At 37.3% G+C, this 22,498-nt stretch overlaps 1 protein-coding gene across 1 annotated transcript in view; it reads right to left on the bottom strand.

Moving 5' to 3' along the window:
* Window positions 1-13,641, bottom strand: part of nlk2 (nemo-like kinase, type 2) — a 73,975-nt gene extending 60,334 nt beyond the window's left edge. Inside the window, exon 1 of the mRNA XM_059514185.1 lies at window positions 11,874-13,641. Within this exon, the coding sequence (XP_059370168.1) occupies window positions 11,874-12,352 (479 nt within the window). The 5' untranslated portion in view covers window positions 12,353-13,641. The remainder of the gene's footprint in view (window positions 1-11,873) is intronic.
* Between the last annotated feature and the right edge of the window lie 8,857 nt (window positions 13,642-22,498).

Here is a 22,498-nt window from a genome sequence, read left to right on the forward strand (position 1 = left end):
TGAGGTTTTGGTTAATGTAATTTCAGTCCGGATAACAATACACTCAATCACCCTTTGAAGCCACTTAGGAAGGCCAAAAACATGCTTTAGATAAATGGATGCTATTATCCAGGGAGCTCTCCTATTGAGGACGGTTCCAGTAATGGCAGATGCCGCTGCCACTTCCTCCCGCATCCGCCAAGAACCAATCGTGCTCAGTCCAGCTAGGCGTAGCTGGAGAAAAACTGGAGCTCCTAATCAAACTGTACGCTGACAGGGCCAAAAACAGGGTGGTGTTTGTTGTGCTGAGGAAATGGTTGACGAGATAATTACGCCAAAACAGCCACTACCACCCATCCATTCCCCAACTTCCTACAGTCCATCATCACTCCCAATCAGCAATCACACTTCCGGATATTCTCTATTGCTTCACCCCAGAGCATCGCTGCTAGCTGGACTCCAGAACAAGCGGGAGGATCACGAAACAATGTTGGTGATGCCCTGAGGACAGTCATGCCTGAGCGGCCCACTGCACACAGCGTGGGGGCATTCCTGGCCTCTCGCCACCACACTGACTGACTCAAGCCTGAGACAAGCAATCGTTTGCCTGCGCTTCATGACGATAGTCCAGTTCAGAGTAGCAAGCTAAAGCTAGTTTACAGGTCTGTCACCTGAAACCTCATGGGGATGACCCTCATGTATATCAACCACAGATGTTTTCAAACTGCCATTAAATAAAATCGAACCATTGCGTGAATTCCTGTGGCCTTAGTTTTAATGTTTAATGTTACATTTATACTGAAGTATAGTATGTTTTTATATCTTAATGTTTAAATAATTAAATGTTCAATTTATTACTGTAATTTTACAGTAACTATATATATATATTTTTTTTTAATGAAATACTCATTTCATTTTACAATAATATTATAATTACACAATTTTTCTTATTTATTCTCATTTTTAATATTACAATAATAATATTGTATGTTGAAATCGATTTCTTTTCTTACTAAAGTGAATTTATACCCCCCCACCACCCAAATCATTCAAACCATAATTTGTTATAGCTTTCTGTTATATTCATGCACTCCCTAACAAAATCATCCAAATCATTCTAGAATGTTTAATTCTTTCCAGATACAGCTATTTAAGTAATTTGGTGAGAATTCATGCAATGTTTCATATTGCAATATGTATCACATAAAAAAAGACACAGTGTTTGTCTTGTATTTCCAGTACTGTGCAGCCCTACTGTCTAGTATTTTACATTCCTTTCAAACCAAAAATGCACATTCAAGGCGCTCATCTGAATTTCGAAGGGTACAAAAACAGGGCTGGTTTTGCTAAGGGTGTGTTTCACAAGTCTGTTTTGAATGGATGGCAAACAAACCAGACAGATGGCCAGAGATATATTCAAATTCCTTGTTTTAAAGACATATTGTCGGTGGATATAGTTTCTATTCAAATCTGACCAAGGGAGATCCAAACCACATCTATAACATTCGTCTATAGTATGCTTCAGAGGAATCCAGGTACCTTTTAGGCAGAATTGAGAGCGGGCAGCTAATAGGACAGCTATAAATAAGCACAAGGATTGTCAGGGGTGTCAGGGCTCTAAATGGAATGGTTCAGTCTGAGCAGAGGGCTTTTTAATGAACAGTTCTGCCTTCTGAGGAAGAGATGGTCTTCACAGTATTAAAGCTAAAGCAGTCAGACCTCTGTTCCAAACAGACACAATACACAACCACATCCCGTCTGAAAGTCTCATGCGTTTCCCCTGTTGTGACTAAAGGACACTCTCCATCAGCACTCAACATCATAACAAACACTCACACTTTAATGAGCACAGAGAAACCGAAAATGAGTCGTGAGTCACATTTCACCCCAAGATCAAAAGAAATTATAAATGCAATATGCATGAGGAAAATGAAGTCAGTTTTGGACTGAATTTGAAGTGTACTTTTTATTTTCTGCACTTACAAGATTTTTAATGATGATATACTAGTATTAAAATACTATACATTTATAACTCACCCCAATGTAACATTTAATTTTCATTTGCAAATTTGAAAAAATCGTTCTTGAATCGAATCAAAAACCTATGAATTGTGAATTGAATCAATTCACTGTTTACCCTAAGATTCACAGCACTACTCAAAAAATACATATTTAAACTGAAGAGTACATTTACAGTTAAAGTAAAATTGTATCCATACATGATGGCAGAATTTTTCAGAACTAAATAACTTAATACAACTGTCTTAAAAGAATAGTTCACTCATACATGAAAACTTTCTGAAAATGTTCTCATCCCCAGGTTATCCAAGGTTATGCGGTGAATGGGTGCCGTCAGAATTAGAGTCCAATCAGCTGACAAAAACATAACAATACTCCACAATATAAATTTGATATCAACCTAACTTTAGAGCTTTAGTATTTAGAATAACTTAAATAATTTAGAATTTAAACTGAACTTAAGACTAGTGATGGTGCTTGAGATATTGTTTGTCATGCGTTTCTAAAAAGGAAAAGATACACTCCAATAACCCAAGTTTGGGTTGAAAACTGGTCTTGATCATAACACAGTGGCGCTGGGTTGAAAATGTGGATGTGAAAGAGAGCACATACGTCACGTTAACATCGGGCATCTCCATTGCGAGAAGCCGCCATTTTCTCAGCGTGAAAGAAGCGAGTGAAAGACATTATTGTAAGTAAAGATTCAAAATGTAAATTAATCATTCATTGTTTATGTCCGGGAGTATTTTGAGGTTTCGTGAAAGGCGGAAATAAAAGAGCTTATATTGACAAATACGCGGACGCGGCCTCTGAGGTCTTAAACGGAGAAGCGGAGGTCTTAATGGCTTCTTTTACTGAACGGAAGAGGTACTTTTAATATAACGTCCATGAGGGTCTTATGTCATATTTACATAAGATTTTACAATTTCTGCACTATCTTCTTATCTTATTTTTCGCATTTAAACTGAATGTACGTTAGCTTCCTAAAGGACACAGCGTTATGTAATAAAGACTAGCATAATTATTTCGAGGCTGTTGAAGGGGTAATTGTTAAAAGTAATGTTTTGCAGAAGCCTGCTTTTGTGAGGAGGAGGCGGTTTTCTCAGCTTTTTCAGAAGAGAGGGAAAGACGGGTTTAAGGCAAGTAAACTTCATTATTTTTATTTTTTTTACTAAGACTAAAATAATGTTTGTTTTTGTAGATGTTGAAAACCAGAGACAAGATAACTCAATTCTTTTGAGACTGATGTGAGTTATTTTTAGAAAATTTATGTTTCTGTTGTGTCCTGCCTGTTTACTTCACATTTTAATGCTACAACAGTATGATTAAGTGTTCATATTTTATTTAAACTATTGATGTCCCTTTTTTCTTTGCAGAACTCAGACTAACTTTGGAGTTAAGGACACAGAAACCTGCTTGTGTGAGGAGGAGGAGATTTTCTCAGCTTCTTCGGAAGAGAGGGAAAGACAGTTTAAGGTAATTGAACTTCATAATTTCATGTTATCAGTTTTTTTTTTTCAATGAGAAGTTAAAATGCCTTGACAAACTTTTCACTTCACTAGGTGTTATTTGAAGGACTGTTGACGTGCGAATTACATGTGGATTACTGTGATGTTTTGATCAGCTGTTTGAACTCTAATTCTAACGGCACCCATTCACCTCAGAGAATCCACTGATGGGCAAGTGATGCAGTACTAAATTTTTCCAAATCTTTTCTGATGAAGAAAGTAATGCCTGAGGGTGAGTAAATGTTCAGCAAAATGTCATACTATTCCTTTAAAACATTTTCTTTATGTAAAATGCAATTCTATTTTTTTTCTTTCGAATTTGGGGTTTTGGGGCTTTCATTTTGAGGTGAAATATGTCTATTTGTGACATTCACTCAAACATCAAGGGAAAGAAAACAGATGTTGACTCATCCTCAGCAGTGCTGTCAAAATGACTACATAAGTGCAGCCCAGAATAGGCTGACAGAGGCAGGTGAGTGAAGGGTTAATGTACACACACTCCTGCACGCTTTCACCCCCAACACTTCAAAGGTAAGTCATTTCTCTGCTCGGTCTCCGCATCTGCCAAACCCAGAGCCTCTTAAGAGCTGCTTTTGACTGTTGTGGTTGTAAAAAAAAAAAACTTTCTGTGAGCCTTTCAAGTTCAGGGTATAAAAGCTCCAGGCCGCCTGCCATTATAATATCCCTAAACACACACACACACACACACACACACACATACACACATACACACATACACACATACACACATACACACACACAAAGCTACAGCCAAACCACGGGATGAAAAGAGAAAGTTCAAATCTATTTGACAATCATGTAATGACTCTTTCAATCATGGCAATGATATTGAAAAATTATCACATCTGAGGATTTCAGATAATAGATTTAAAAAAGAAAATCTAAAATTTTCTGGTTCAATCATGCTGTTCATAACACATTCTGCATGACAAATCATATTTAATATTATAATGTTGTTTGAGCATGTTTGATCAGCAGCTAAATGACTTCATTTTCATTTCAAGGAGACAATCGAGGAGGATATGAGGTTCCTCTCCCAAAAAAGGAAACATCAAACTTTAATCGTTCACATTTCATTTAAATTTTACATTTACAATGGAGACAGGAATAAATTAGTCTTTACATCAATAACAGCTACCACTAGTGCTCATTTTTATGAAGCTCTTCCCAAACTTCACAAAACTCAGTGGTCTTCAGAGATTTGGAGTCTATGCAAACTTTTAAAATCTTTTAAAACGGAAGCCTTGATATTATATAAAGACGTTTTTAATTTTACAAAATATTTCTGCTTGATAGAAATGCTGTTTTTAAACTACTCACGAAAAAACGTGGAAAAAAGGAATATAAAAAATAATAAGCAGCCAAGTGTTTTCTACATTGATAATAAGAAATGCTTACAAATCAGCATTTTAGAATGATTTCTGAAGAATTGTGACACTGACTGACAGAATGGCTGCTGTAAATGAATCTACAATAATACATTACTTTTCTAAATATACTCAAATAGAAAACAGCTATGTTCAATTATGTAATCATACTGACTTTTATTATTAAACAGATGCAGACTTGGTGTGCATAAGAGTCTTCTTTCCAAAAATTTTTTTTTTAAATGTGCTAGTTAAAACTCACAACAAATCACACTTTTTCTGTTCTGTTCATTCAAACTAAAGCACTTAGTCAACAAGCGTCATGTTAAATGATGCTAATCAACAAAACAGGATACAGACGCTTCACCAGTCTAAAACAAGAAGAGACTTTGCATTTTTTGGTGCACCAATCTGCCAGGCAAGATCTTAAGAACATCACGCTTAAGTCAAGCTGTCTGTGACCACACTAACATTCCCTTCAAACCAAACCGTGAGTGCAAGAGACGCAGACTGATGCTTTAATGGCCAGTGAAGGCTACATTCCTGTGCATTACCATGCCTCTTCCCTGAGAGACAGGGGCCAATGGGGGCACAGTTGAGAACTGCAGCTTAACCCATTGCTCCTTTAGCTATATCTGCACTAAATACTAGAAATTTGGCAAAACTACACATTGTAAAAATCTACTAAACCCAATGACAAACAAACAATAGATTATTATATAGGACACATGACATAAGAATGCATGTGTCTGGCATTTCATCTTTATCAGCACTGGCTCTAACAGCTCATGGATGGAGGCTGCACGTGTAAATACAAGTAAGTCATGAGGGCTGTGATTAAGATGGAGACAGAGATATTGTTATCTAGTAGGTCTCTGTTTTTGGATCTGGTTTGAGCAGCAGGAGGCCTGTGGGACGCAGGTTGAACAGACCAAATCTGTTTTTTGTTTTTTTATTTGTATTTTTAATATAAATATGAGCAAATTGTTGGCAACAGACTTGCTGTCTGTGTCACTCCGCTCCCTAGTTCAGTATATCAGTATATCTTTTGAGGACTAGCAAGGGCCTTGATTCACAAAACATTAAAATAAGGATGACACAATTACCTACAACATGACTGTAAGGTCATAATAAATATAGCTGATCATACATTAAATATAGCAATAACACTGCTGTACTGAATGGCAATACTCTTCACTGCCGTTTTTACGAAGCAAAACAGTTAATATCAATATTAAAGGAATATGTTAAAAAATACAATTGCAGAATATAATAAAAAAATTATTTGAACCTAACAATTCTAATTATAGAATTATATTAATATATATAATGTATGATAATAATGTATAATATCTAACAAATAAATAAACCTAATGTTTAATAAACTTGATAATAAATAATGATAATAAAATAAATTTCCCTTTCATGTACATTATGGACAAAAAAAAATGAATGAATTATTGTTAACTATAAGTAAAATTTTCATTAACTGATATAAAACATTTAAAAACAGGCAATTTCTCTCTTTTTAGTTTAAGTTGAAGCACTAATATCTAGTGTTGTGTTCGATATATCGATACAACGATGTATCAGAGATTTGCCCTGGCCCAGTATCGACATTGTGGCACGTGTGCAGCAGTGGACCACGCTTAATTTGAATACAAGAACACTATTTAAAACGGAGTATAAAAATTATGAAAAGAGCACAATATATAGGCTACAACAAGGTTTAATCTGACTGCAGAGCTGTCTGATATAAAGAGACATAATCATTAAACAGAGCTTCACACTTACACAGTAAGGAAATATCTGCTAAATGTGCTACTTATCTGGCAACCTGGCAACCATGTGTACACACACTCTCTCTACACTGTAGATAATGTACTTGCTTTCTGAAAATACAGACAAGCTTGCAGTTTAGCAATCTCCACTTCAATATTCTATTCTCAGAAAAGTATAACTCATCAAGTGTTCATTTATGAGAGAGAGAGAGAGAGAGAGAGAGAGGCTGTGTATGCATGAATTACCACCCTTTTGCCGCGTTTCTCTATTAACAGTTAATCTGTGGCTTTAATTCCTTTAGAAACAATGATGCTACCAGCTCCTTGTTGAGAAAGATAATGTAGCTCTTGAGCGATTAAGCTTTTTAGTTAATAAAACTGCAGGGCAGCGCTAAAAGGTTTGTTCCTGGATGTCTGAGTGCGGCCACAACGTGATCTGTGTGAGTGACTGAGCGTATGTGTGCATTAGATACAGAAGACAGAGCATTAGTTTAGAACTCTTCTATTTTATTTATTTATTTTATTGCAGAAAGTGTGTTAATTTGTACAGTGATAACCTACCAGCAATGTAAATAATATATTAATATATAAATAATATATTAGAATGACTACATTACAATGTACATTTATCAGGATGACTACAATTATTATTTATGGGCTTAAAAACAAGATGCAAACAATCAGAATATTGTACCTGGTGGGGAGTGCCCAATGTAAACATGAAACATATGCCATTATCTATAATGTGCTGTGGTACAGTTATGGAGGCCCTTCATAATGCAGAGGTCAACTGCCTGCTCTGTCAATAGTTAGAAATGGCCCTATAGCATGCAGTGTAGGCTTGTTGCGATAGTCGGTGTTACCGGTGATACACGGTGTTTAACCCACCTACCGGTCATAGCACTTGACCACCGGCACCGTCCCCATCGTGTTGAAGTTTTAGCTTATAGCGATAAAGCACTTAATTCAGTTAGTGACTACGTGCCTTCGTAATTTAGCGTAAGCGGAACGAGCGCCGCAGTAAAGCAGCAGGTGTCCGATTTCATTTATCATTTGAGGAGAGTGAGGCGAGCTAACTGGCAAAGGATGGCAGAAGATCTGGTTTCAAAGCGAACTGTTGCAATTTAAAATGAAGGTTTTTCGTTTATTGTTTCTCATTTAGCCTATTTATAATTTTTTTTGTACGGTGTATGCAGTTAATAGGCCTACCTCTTTTTTTTAACAGCTTAACGTGAGTTTAATTTTTATATTTGTTTTTTTTTTGCACTTAAGTGTCCAGTGATTATTCGGGTAGGCTACCTTATTTAACGAAGTTTTTGATGTTCGTTCGTTTCATATTCGATGGTTGTGCTGTGTTTTTTTTTTTTTTTTTGCTGAAAAAGGCAGGCACTTTATTTAACAAATATTTATAATTATTTAACGAGTCTTGTTTGATACTTGCACGATGTGTGCAGTGGTTCGTTTTGTTAATAAATGCACTTTAAAGGTGTTTCATAAGTGCTTTCGTTTAGTTTTTGCATGGTGTGTTAAGTTATTATTCATTTTGCAATAAAGATGTGTGTAATACAAGCGAGTGTCTTATTGTTTTGTGTATTTTTATTAAGAATAAAATAAATTAACCCATGATTAATTCAAACAAATGCTACTGAATTGCCGCTAATTAAAGTGAAAGTAAATTGAGACGTGTGCACGTCTGCACGACCGCATTTTCGGCCTCCCGAAATCCCCGACACGCAACCCCGGTGACACCGGGATTACCGGTTTTTTTAAAACGTCGATTAACCGGTGGAAAAAATCCGTCACCGCAACATCCCTAATGCAGTGTTAAATAAACAGCTGTTTTACTCAATTCTGCTGAGGTGAAATTCAGTACAGTCCTGAATCGTGATACGTATCATATCGTGAGTTTGCTGGTGATACACAGCCCTACTAAAATCCTATAAAACCCCTTTAAACATGCAATAAAAACATATGACAAACACAATAAAATTACTACAAATTTTACTAAAATCCAAATGTAAAAAGAAAATATACAAATATAAAACTGAAAATAATTTAATATAAATAAATAAAACTATAATAGTATATCAGTGATAGCAAAATAACTTTGCAATGAGACAGCCCAAGAAATGTCAGACTCCCTGGCCCTGGGTAGTGTGCTTACTTAAGAATTAGGGAGCAGGTTAAGAATAACACACAAATCTGCTATAACGAAACATTTCACTGTTAGTGCTGTTCTGTAGCTCAAATAGTAATGCACAACTCTAAAAAATGCCAGGGTCATGTGTAAGATTCCCAAGGAAAGCAAAAGGTCAGAGAGCTGGCAGAATGCATAAAAAAATATCTGAATTTTTGTTCCGAAGATGAACAGTGGTCTTACTGGTTTGGAACAACATAAGTGTGAGTAATTAATGACAGAAATTTCATTTTCCGGTGAATTATTCCTTTAATTAGCCATGCGAAACATAATACAGGACACAAATGAGGCACCACCGTCAACTGAAGCCTTCTAAAATTACAGCGGTTTAGCATTTAGCGCTTCCGTTTCCCATAATTTTGTTCACATACACTATGAGTCCATCTCAAACTACAAGCGTAAACAGTACATGCGGGCCAATAGGTTTCAAAATAAACCTTTTGGCTGAGCACCAAGACAAAGACTGTTATGCCATTATGTCCTCCACATTAGTACTCCATGCTTTTAAAATCATACTAGAGTGACAATTTTGAACGACATATATGGGTTTTTCTGAGAAAGCATCAGACCCAGCAGTTTGCACTTTGTTTCCTGCAGACTACAATGTGATCAAGTAACGTTTACCGGACAGGGCCTCTTTAGCATAAACCTTCAAATATATTCCATTTCATTTTGCTTTCATTTTCAATCTGAGGACAGGATGTAGTCCAAACCTGTTTGCAAATTCACTGCACAATGTGCTTACTTTAATAAAGCAATATTTTCATCAATTAAGCAGATGCAAAATGATGGTATAGATTATGTATAGTTTGAGTCAACGATAATTAAAATCCAACGCCATCTGCATCAGACCCAAGTATGTGACACACACACTTTGCTGCAGGGCCAAAGCCAATTTATCTAAACTTTTACAGCTGCACCACTGAAAGGGCACTAACTGGGATGCACCATCCAAAAACAGCCTTCTATAGATAACAACACATGGACCAAATCTGATCTTTTCCTCTTTTTTAACTATATTTATTAACTGAAAAAATTGTTTTTCTTCAAAGGAGAAATTTTGAAGAATGTATTGGTTTCAGTTGCTGCAAAAGCACAATACATTTTTAATAAATGTGACCATATTTACTTTAAGTCTTCTCAAACCAGCCAATAACTTTGTGACACAAACTGAAATTTAAGACACTATGCACTGAAAATCATGCTTTTGCATCATTTTCAAAGCACCACAGCTCCAGTCCCTGTTCACTGCGATTGTAAGGAAAAGCGAACCAGCACATTTCGTTAAAATATCTTCTTTTGTATTCAAAAGAAGAAATAAGTCATACAGGTTTGGAACTACATAAAAGGTGAGTACAGTAAATATAATGACAGAATTCACATTTTTGGGGTGAAGTGTCTTTTAGTTAACCATGGATCTGTCCGCCCCCTTTCCAAAGGGTGCAAACTTTAAATGATTATTGGCCATGCCTCTGGAGGACAGCTATAAATATACCAGCAGCCAACAGTGCAGATTAAAAGCAGACAATGAACAACAGGAAGCGATTTTGAGGAAAGGTCAGGGTAAGATTACATGGGCGGAGGTAGGCAGGGTGGCTGTTGGTGAAAGCTCCCCCAGTTTTTTGGCCCCTCTGCAGGCACCAGTTACAGGTGATTCCTTTGTGGATCAATGCACAGAGAACCTAAATATATGCTAGAATAAGTAACATGTGAGAGAATGAAAAGTTTCTATTTCATTTATTGCAAAGTCTAAGTCTAAGAAATTAAGTCAGATTAACCTCTGAACAGAAGCCATGGCTCAAACTTCTACAAGGCAGGAGGGTGTGTGCTTAAAAGGATATTGCATTTCCTCTGAGTTACAAACTCATTCTGAGAACAAGCACTCTCCCCTTCCTTTAAGCATTACACATATTACTCAACTTTTCATCTTTGGTCTGAATTGTTCACCACTGGAGATGTAGCCTTGTGAACCGGTTTTGTTGCGGCTGGAAGAAACTTTTTAATAAGCAACTGTCCGGATATATCAAAGTTATTCACTGAGCACTTGACAATGTGACTGTATTAGCCTATATGTAGGATTCAACCACACACTCAGCCAAAAGTTCGATGTTTATCGATTTAAACATGAAGTAAACACCTAGGTCACGAACTATTCTCAAGACACTCAAACTGACATGCACTAAATCTTGAGCATTTAAGTCTGAGCTTATCCCTTAAGCACAGCGATGTTCCCTTGGTGTACATCTTAAATTCTTTGCCAAAAGCTGTTCCTCGTTCCCCTTGAACTGTCACACAGAAATCTAAAAATACAGTACCTCTCCCTCCCAAAAAGCCAGACAGTTGAATCACTTTAAAGGTGCACTCAGTAAGTTTTGGTTTAGGTTTAGTTTGTTCTTTCTTGTTGCAATGGGAAACTTTGATTGTTGTCACACTATTTTTCCTCTTATTCTGTTCGACGCCACACTAACATGTTGAACCATTCTTCTTTGTAAAGCACTTTTAAAGTAAACCAACACACTCGCGATTCGTAACTATTTTACGGTGTTTGTGGTTAATTTGTAAATCTAATTTGTAAGTTTTTGCAATATCAGTTAGGGGTGACCTTCAGGCTTGTTTTGTTTCTAGAAACCAAACGTTTCCATGAGAATCACATTATTCACATTTTATGGAACTAGCATCTTGTAAAACAGCTACTTTTTCATAACATTGCGTTGATTAACATCAATATTGTCAATATTTGTGTTTGTCATGTGACATTAACATGGCAGCACCCATGAGGGGGAGACCATCTCTGTGTGGAATAACAGCTCTTTTCTAGATGATTTTAAGACTTCCTCTCATGAGAGTGCATATCATTTAAAATTACGCTTCCCAAAAGTGTCTTCATTAGTAAAACTTTTTAATTAGCATAAAGTTCACTTTTAGAGTCACAATTCAAAGTCGTGTGCTCATTCCCACCATTCACTCGCAGAAGTTGTTAGAATGGTATTTAAACGCTTACCAAACCACGCCGAAAGCTCCATATCCGATCGGTCTGTCCGGCTCTATATCCATCTGCTGTTGTAAGTGATGCGAGTGCTGGTGGTGGTGGTGATGATGCGTCTTCACGGCGGCCGCGGCGGCGGCTTGAACTTGCGCTGGGGCTGCAGCGGCCGCCGGCCCCGGGGCTTGTCCAGGAGCAGGCGAGGGGAAGTACGGCTGCTGCTGGCTCGGGTTCAGCATCACCGCTGCCGCGGCGGCAGCAGCAGCGGCCGCGGCCGTGGAGGCGTGCTGCTGTACGGGGTGCACGGCGGCGGCCGAGCCGGGGTGCTGGAGGTGATGCTGGCCCGGGTGGTGATGGTGATGGAGGTGGGCGGGTGGCGGGAGATGGGGCAGCTGGTGGTGATGGTGCGGGTGATGCGCCGCCACTGCCGCGGTGCCGCCGTTGTACGCAGCCATCATTTTCGCGGCATTGGAAGCCGTCGTTCCGCACAGAGCCATTCACTCACTCAACAGCCCGAGATGAGAGGTGGAAAACAAAACAAAGAGGCGAACGAGATGGAGAGGGAGGCTGCCAAGATGTCAAACTCTCATTTGGCTGTCATCGAGCCAAACGAAGGGTCAAATCAAAGCAGAAATGTCCGGCATACATCGAGATGAGCGTGAAAAGGTGTCATACTAACAACTCTCCAGCTTTGATCTGACCTACTTCAGAGGATCTTTCGCGTTACACGTTCCAGACTAGTAAAACGACAACCGCGGACATCCGAGAAAGCCCTCGAGGAGTGTAAACAAAAGAAAAGTAAAAAAGGAGAGAGGGATGAAATCAAAATAATGCGCTCCCCCCATAATAAATTAATTCCGCGCGGCCTTAAATCTCCCTCATGTTGGAGGCATGAGGAGCACCTTGCTTCGCTCGAAACTCGGGCTTGTATGGAAAGGGAAATTAGGTGGATAGTACAAGTTACGGGGGAAATGCAACATTCATCTTTTAGACTTCTTCATATTTGCCATTTTGGGCTCATCCAGCCCTGTTTCCACCGCCAGGGCTGCATGCAGTTTGCAGAAGTTACGTGGATCTCAATCAGGCCACCGTTGCTGACTTGGTACTTGCTCGCCAGCTTACTTGTTTACATTTATATGAAAACGCGCAAGTCTCCCGTGCGAAAAGACTGCTACACTGTATCGATCCGGGAAGCTTGTTTTGCAGTATGGCGCTCTGTTGCCACTTTCAGTTGCGCTCGAGCCCGAGGCTGTAGGTGGATGGCTCCAGATCCGCTCCAAATGTCAAAATCCCCTCGAAACACTCATCATGCTGATCAACAGATCAATCCGTTTTCCTGAAACAAGGAAAACATTCTTCCGAAGCCTTCAACTTATTTTCCCCATCGATAACGTTGTGCTCGTTCACCGGCGTGCCGCTTTCCTGCGCTCAATATCATGGGCATGTATATCCAGTGAAGAAGAAATCAAAATAAACACATCCAGTGTTCCTTGCAGTCATAAAACACTCGGCCAGCGTCCTCGCCCCCTCGCCGGATGGTGCTGCCAGGACCTGGGAAGGCACACGCGCAACCCTGCAGTCTTGGGTACCCGTCTATTCCTCGTCCGAGCGACAGGTCTCTGAACCAATCGCGTTCCGCCTCGGAAGTAGCACAGCCAATCAGCGGACGAGAGGAAGAGATGGCGGTCCAGCCATAATAAACAGGCCCTTGTTGCATGTGGAAGCTAGCGCCATTACGGCTACGCGATACTGTAAAAGACAGTGAGAGTCTACGGAGGCTTTGAGCCGAAATGGAGAGCGAAGGGCTCCACTTACACAGCGCTATTACGCGAGACGTGTGCCATCCAATTAGCACCTGCCATTGAAGTGAGTCACTTATCTGAAAGGACAGCTATGATTCGCTGTCCAATCGTTTTTCAAATCGAAGGAAAAATGCACAGTAACAAGCACGGTCCAACTTTATTATACAATGTATATTATAGCAATATGTTATACAGTTTACAAAGTTTATAGTTTGTTGTTACAGTACATTAAAATATGTTTAACTTTGAAAGATAAAGTGTAAAGTTTATTTTCGAAGACTATATGGGAATACTTAAATAAATTGTTCATAATGAGAAATGTTTACATTATCACGGAGCTAATTTCTCACCATTAATGGTCAACACATCTATAAACATGTGGGAATGTTTATTGAATGTTTATTTTATTTATTTTTAAATAAACATTATGTCATTTTGAGAATGACATTTGTCTACGTTTCAACTACAATTTCTGTTGGCTAAAAAAAAAAATCTAAATATGACACTTTTTGGTAACACTTTATTTTATGGTGTTCTTGTTACACGTTACATGTTACTATTATAATAACAATAAAATACACATAATTAATAACCTTAAGACAAACCCTAATCCTAAACCTAACCATATAGTAAGTACATGTCGTTAATTAATATTACTCAGTCCTTAAGTGTATAATTACACTGTAACAATGACACCTTAAAATAAAGTGTAACCTCTTTTTGTATATTACGTAATTGTTTTGCTGTTTCATGTTAAGTAATTGATTTACTGTTTATTATCATTATCCCCACTGTTTGGTCAATGTGTCAAGCTTTTTTTTCTGGTCATTAGATTATTTTGTTTAGGTATGTATCTATACATCAGTTGACAACATGATAATTATTCACTGGAGTACAAAGTCTGACAACTAGCCCCAGCATCCTCTAAAATGTAAATATTAGGTAAAATTATTGAATAAATCAGCCTACATGTACATTTGACTTAAAAACAAAAAACAAAAGTAGGCTTGATTATGAGACTTGAAAACTTAATCAAGTTGACTTCAGCAGTTTAGAGGGTACAGCTGTACATTCCACACCTTTGACCTCAACTCTTATGTGTTTGCTCGAGGATAAATGCTTCATCTCAGCTGGCTCTCACAGCACCAGCAGTGTACTGAAGCATGCACATGACGTGTTTATTCCTTATATAACTTAAAGCTCTGTTTAAGCATTAACTCAGCCATGGATCCACGGAAACTCAGAATCTTTGAGTAATTTTCAACAGTTATTTAATAGCATAGTGGTTGAATGAGGTTATAGACCTGGTTTATTCTGCTTTTATGGCAGTTTGATGCTGCTATATGTAAGTGTTGTAGGTTCCTGGAATTTAACCACCAGGGCATTAAAGGCAGACACTAAAGCAAAGCGATCAGCTGCAGAATCTTCCAGAAAGAGTGACTGCTGTACGTGTCTAATTAACCACTGGAAATATTTTGAACAGAATAATTAATCCTCTTGTCAAGGTCCAAAATAAATTGGTGCCCTCCTTTAAGTGCAGGCCTAGTTCTTATGGATGAGTTGGACATGCTCTACATTGAGTCCGCCTGCACCAGAGGGAGGATGCTAACTGTCTCTCAAAAAATAAAAAATACAGGACTAAATCAGTCCCCATTGATTTGGACACTGTCCTGTCTGAGAATTTAGCAGCTGCAGTGTTTTAATCAATAATGACAAGGCATCATCCACAATGACTTCACATCTTTTCGGTTGAAATTACTGTGCTGAATTTGCACTTGCACACACATGTAATCTATATAAATAAATCACCACATCCCCAACTGGTATAGACTTAGTCAGGTTAGATGTCATATGAATTTGACTTGGATGAAAATGAGTCTAGACCAAAAACTTTCAAAACTGTTGTATGAAGTTTGACTACATTTTCTTTAATTATACATTTTTTTCCAGAAATACTTTTTTTTTCAGCTGAACAATAGGTATGCTGTCAAGCAACAGTACAATTCATTGAGCGCACTTATACTTCTATCCCTCACAGCCTCATTATCACTCCTGGCAAAAGTTAAATATGGCGCTGCCCTGACTGAGGTCTATTGGTCTGGTTAGAATCCCTAAAATGTGTCTTTTCATGAAAGCAGCGTCATGACAGCGACATGAACAAAGCTTTCAGATATTATTAATGTAATATTTCAATTACAGACTATTATGATGATGCCTGTATTCTGCATCCTGTCTCATCTTTCTCAGCGTTTCATCTTTTCATCAGGCAGCATATGGCACATGAAAACTTCCAGGGATTTAGTTCATTCTTCTTAGTCAAAATGTGTATGAATTAACTGATCACTGTCTGTTCAACAATTGATCCATGACCCTGCTTCACAGTAAGATATATTTGTGTTAATTAATTAACACTGCAAGATATAGAAACAAAACAATGAAACTATTATTATCTTAATTTGATTACTATCCTTCTGTCTCTTCAAAATGATACTTCTTTATGAATTTAAACACATAGATCTGGACAATTAAGGACATTTTTGTGATACCTGCAACAGTTAAATGCTGCTAACAAATGAAACAGTCTGGTCTAAGCTGGCAGAACCTATACTAAAGGTGGTTTTCCATAACCTATAAATTCTGTGATTCGTTCTTCTGTTGAGCACCAAAGAAGAGATTTTGAAGACTGTTGATAACCGATGGCTTCTATTGTATATTTTATCCAAACAATGGAAGCCAATGGAAACCGAAACTGTTTAGTTACCAACATTTTTCAAAATCTTCTGTGTGTGTGTTCATGTCGGTGCGTGTGTGCGCGTGTGTTCTACAAAAGACAGTTAAGTCATGCAGGTTTGAAACAACATGAGAGTGAGAAATTATGGCAACATTGTCATTTTTTTTTGGTGAACTATCCCTTTAACCACTGGATTGTGATGAATATTTTAGGGATGGGAGTTGATAGTGGAGCATCTGAGCGCTGATTAACTGGATTAAAAGCAATATAGAGGAACCCTGCTGATTTTTACTGTATAGATGAAGATACAGCAATTCCCTAGGTTGCATGCTGTTACTAACAACAAAGCAAATCAGTTATTGGGTACACTGATGAATGGGACATGTCCAGCCTCACCTTATTAAGCTTTCACAGTAGAAAAAAGAAAAAAAAAACTTTTGAATAGATTTATTTTGTGCATTTTCAAAAGCAATAAACTTCAAGACTGTGATCTTAGAGACTGAGACAAATGCATGGATGTTCCTAGGTGAACTCATCTCAGCCTGAAATAACTTTTAGGCTGGTGGGTTATTAATGAAGTCATGAAGGAAGAAGATAATAAATGTTTTGTATATAAACATATATATAAATATATATAGTGGTTTAAATAAACCTCATTATGTTTGCAACTTGTTCAAATACATTAAACTGCCTTGAAGTGGTATGCAAAACGCAAGCGTTTGAGTCCATGGGTTTTGATGAGAGGTTCTCAGGCAACCAACACAACCCATTTTGGACATTCTGTATGCATAAGATATCTGTTTGATGTTTGTTCGTGCCAAGAAAATGTCTTCTTCAAGTACACTCGAGTGTTTCTTTGCAAGCACAATGCAGCACACAGCATCAACCAGTAAGGTAAACCTATTTTTACTTGTATTCTGAATAGATTATCAAGTCTGTTCAACAAACAAGCATTTTAAAGATGCATGCACTCTGTGATTATGTACTATTAATAAAAGTATTGTAGAGATCTGAATTCAACTAATGTTTTGCAGGCCAATATAACTGAGGGCTTAGACTTTATACTGACACCTGCTGGCATGGATACAAAAGTTTTTTATCCTGCTTAATACATAATTTCAATCATATTTTTCAAAGTTTTCCATTTTCTCTTTTTAAGAGCTAAAACTTTTTGTTACTAAGTGCAAGGTTTGACATATTGACTAAGATATACAGTATCACAAGAGTGCAAAAAGTGGCTGAATGTCATTAATACAGCTCATACACCACGCATGATAAATAATTCAATAACATGCATTTTTCATTGTTCATTCAGTTTGACCAGCTACTCAGACACACTGAGAGATTCAGTTCACATCCTGTTGAATGAATGAAGGATGCAAAGGAAAAACATGATTGTACTATACCATATTCCATAATATCGAAGCTTGTACCCACATAAATCTCATAGTGGACAATGATATAGTGAAATTCTCTTGCTTTAAGGATTTACTGAATGGTTGAGGATAACCCAGGCATGGGGATCTGCACAGAGATTCTGTGTCCTAATTAGGCCCTGGCATTGACAGTGAGTACTGCTTGGGGCACTGTGGATGGGAAGCTGCAGGAATGTAGTGCTGAAAAACTCCAGGCAGACCATAGTATCATGTAATTGGGGCAGAAAACAGATGGTCCTGAGCATGCAAAAGAAAACACATCAGAAAACGGAGTAGCTCATTGGATATGATCATCCAAATCGTTGGTGCATCATTATTAGTGTTGGAAATCGCAAAGATTGCAAGTTCCATCAATATTTTAATACATGTATGGAATAAATATTTGAAAAAAGAGTTGAAGTTTCATAATTTCAATAATAAATGCAATTAAATGTTATTCTTAAAAAAGGGGTTTACATATATGATTTAATGACCTTCAGAGTTGGTGGTCTGAAAATTTGTGCCACCTACTCAGGATGTGAAGTTAAAACAGACATATTTTAAATTAAAATATTGGTAGAACATATGAGGCATGAGAGAAGCTGAAGCTGTTGAATGTACAATCACAGTGTGAAATTTGTTAAAAATGGTAGCAGAAAAAAAAAGTGCTATCAGCTTAACGTTCATATGGTGCGATGGCTTTACTACATGCTCTAAATCTAATCCTGACCTTGAAACCATGTGGATAGTGTTGGAAACACATCCTGTTATGCAGTCCAACAATTGGCATTATACTATTCAACAACACTAAACAAAGAAAAATGTAGTAACATATTTCATAATACTGGCACATCTCATGATAACTGCATATTGTTTCATAACAGCTACTAATTCAAGTTATATGAGTTCTGTGTGTGTACCGTCTTAACCATATTTTAGAGACAAATTTGTATCCAGAAGTGAGCTAAATCAGATGAAACCTCCCAAAATAGGAGCACCCCCCCCCTTAAAAAATTAAGTTTCTGTATGTTTTAGGTCATATAAAACTGTATATTAAAGACAAAATGGAATATGGAATTTCCACATGTAGAAAACTTAAAGTTGTTAATGTGATTGCTTGACTACAAAACTGACTCATGATAATCATTCAGACACGAATTGTACTACATTGTTTGCTTTGTTTTGATTCGCTAAAAAGAACCATCTTACAAGAGTAATTTATTCAACTGATCGTGCTACATGATTTTGATTAACTAAAAAGAACCATCTCATCAGAGTAATTTGTTCATGAGTTGGATTACACAACACTGTATGTTTTTGATTCACTATAAAGAATCGGCTCAAAAGAATCATATGTTAACAGAAGCAGATGTCTTTTGAGTCTGGTATTTTTTTTTTTAATTCAAACCAATCAGATTTCAATAATAACCAGATCAGGTTCTTGTTTCCCAATCCTATGATGTGCACCAGCAATGTGCTCAATCAGAATCATAGTTCAGCTGATAACCTCAATTATTAAGATAATTGGAAGAATTGTTAATGGTATAACTTTAATAACGGACCAATTCTCACTATTAGTTGTTCTTTATTAGTACTTATAAAGCACATATTTTGACATCCCTAATTCTACTTAAACTTAACAACTACCTTACTAACTAATAATAAACAGCAAATTAGTAAGCACAAGTTGTTGTAAATGTTTTTTGAATGGCGAGAATTGGACCTTAAAATAAAGTGTGACCATGTTAATAAATTGCCATGTGTCCATAATATTGGACACATAATATCAACCGTCCTAAGCTACACAACACTGTCAAAAGTAAGTAGACACCCAAACACCACTCCCAAATGAGCTTGCTGAACACTTAATTTCAAAGCCATTGGCATTAATAAAAAACTGCTCATCCATTTGCTGCTATAACTGCTTACACTCTCATGGGAAAGATTTCCACGGAAGTGGGGGCCTGGCTGCAAGGATTTGATCCCATCCTGTTGAGGTCAGGCAGGGACCCAGTTTCATGTTTTATGGTGTGTACATGTTCTTTCAGCCACCTATTGTACATGTACAGAGTGGAACAAAAGAACATAATTCGTACATGGCTCGAAAACAATGAAAAGACCACATGAGGAATGTCATGGAAGTATGTAATTTTCTTTTTTTTTTAATCATGTGCATGTAAATTATTCATGATTGGATTTAATGAATCCAATACTCTAGGTACAAGTTTTAATTGCAAAATCAGGTTGTATAATGAAAAAATGTCGCCGTTCATGCAGTTACAGTCACAGAAGCCTTCAGGCCTTCTTTCAGAGCGAAACGCTGTGTGCTCGCCACACATCACAGTGGTACTGTGTACATAGTGACTAAGACTGCAAGTGTTACTGAAGCATTGTTGATCAGCCTGTGGCAGAGAGAAAGGGAGCAGTATCTGCTTGGCTTTAGTCACAGAAGCATAGAACAGAGCCTACAAAGACATTCAGTGGCACTGACCTCATACTCTGAGAGTCAGCTCTATTTAAAGCACAAGGATTCTTTCTGCTTTCTATTTTTACTCTCCCATCTTGGGCATATTTCTGGCGGGGGATGGGTGGGGAGGAGATTGAAATCACTGCCGTTTGCGACAATTCTACCACTTTGGAGGAAGCATGCATGCTCTGCTTTTATTAGATGTGTCAATCACGGTCCAAATATGGAGTGCTGTTTTGATGCAAGTGGGTTTGTGTGATGTTTAATGGTATTATTAGAAACGAAGGACTGAAGTGTTATGTTCTGCTTTTATCATCTGCAGATCTTCACAGGAGATGCTGGGACACATCAGGACCCATGGGGGGTTCATGCATTTATCATTAACATATTTCGTAGTGGATTTTCCCTATAGGCATGTGAATCAAGATCATTCTGGTCTTTTCTGTCCACAGGCATCTTTGTTCTGGAAAATATAGTGGATATAGTGAACAAAAACCCTGTTTAAATCTAATGTAAATTTTTTAAGCAGATAGTTTCATTTTTAATGGATTTTTACAATAGTAAAAAAGCATACATTTTATTCCTTACTGTTATTTCTATCCCACGATTTTGCCCTGATTTTCTGTATCTGTTTCTGACACTGGTATAATACAAAAATAATACTCATAATGACCTTCAAATGTGATTTAAAGCAAAACAATGCGATTCATCTTGTCAGATTTACACTGTTATTCTTCTAAACTTCTCATTTTGAGAATATTTAAGTTTTATAACCATTACAGTGGTAAAAAATGAAAGAACAATTAATTTAATACAGTAATTACATTCTATAACTCAGTAAGATTACTTGTTAACCAAGTTCATCCAATATTTTCAAGATCAATTATAGCATGACTGAATTAGGCAAGTATTTCCACTTGAGTATATGGCTGAATGTTTTTGCATACGCTTAGGGGGATTTCTGTACGTAAGCTTATTTGTCTTCCATTAATCATCTTGTAGTACACTTCACACTCTTGATGGTGGCTTATGGACTTACCTTTTACTTTAAGACGGGCAACAGCGACATCTAGTGTTACACTTCTAAATCCCTATTCCAGAATAATGCATTGTACGCACATATATAATAATTATAATGCACTTTAATAACGTTTAACGTGAGGCAGTAGTTAAAATGGACAGGTTTCTACATTAAGAGTGCATCAAATATCAACTAATAACAAATAGCCAATGATTAAATAACTACTGTTTTAGTTTAAGGCATGCTACCACACTCATTCTGATGTCCTTATAAACACCTCACCCTTAGCATTCTCTTGCCTTGACTCACCTTTACAGCAGTGCCAGCTCAGAGACGCCAGAGGGGTGCTGGGACTTTCCCTGGGAAAACACAGGTTCAGTGTGTCCTGTTTATAATGCTATAATAACAGTAAATCAGGATTATAAAGAGGAAGGAGGAAATAGAAAGTGGGGTGTGTTGCTGTAATTCCAAAGAGCAGGTCAGGTATGGTATAACTATTATAGCCCACATAAATACACTGAGTTTTATACAAGTTAAGAATGATCCAAATAGCATTAGTGGCATAGTGATTAAGGATAAAATAATTTTGACTCTCTTCTTTATAAAATCAAGCTACTAAGAGGCATTTACAATGGAAGTGTATTGGAGCCAGTTTCTAGAGGATTGTGCAGCTTGCAGTTTTATTAAAGCCTTCACATTAATTTCTATTAAACAATCATGCATTATTTGATCAGTTTTAAATCGTTATTTTGGCATTTGGCGCATTATGGTTTTGTTTTAAGGTATTTAAGGTAACGATTGCCCCATTCACCTCCATTGTAAGTAATTCACTGTAGTTAGAATTTTTCCTGCTTCTAAAATGAAGGTCAAAATGAAATTTGAGCAATCAACATTAGGCCTGATCAAGCCTAACCTAAAGTTTAACAGTACACACTCAGAAGAAGACTCAGAGAACAAGTTCTTTTTCAACAGGTTTATTAGCAGTGACAAAGATTCTTGAGACATAATGTAACTCCCTCTTAATATCCACTGTAGGAAATTCAGAGAGAGCAACATAAAATGAAATATTAATTCAAACTTTTAACAGTCAAAACATGGCACAACTGAAGATAGTTGGGGGTTGATGGGGTGTGGGGAAGGGGGAAAGCAAGAGTTTTTTCATGTTCTGATGTGTTTCCGTTTAATATATCGCTTAACACAGGCACCC

Source organism: Carassius carassius, chromosome 28 (assembly GCF_963082965.1).
Source record: "Carassius carassius chromosome 28, fCarCar2.1, whole genome shotgun sequence".
Classification (NCBI taxonomy): Eukaryota; Metazoa; Chordata; class Actinopteri; order Cypriniformes; family Cyprinidae; genus Carassius; species Carassius carassius.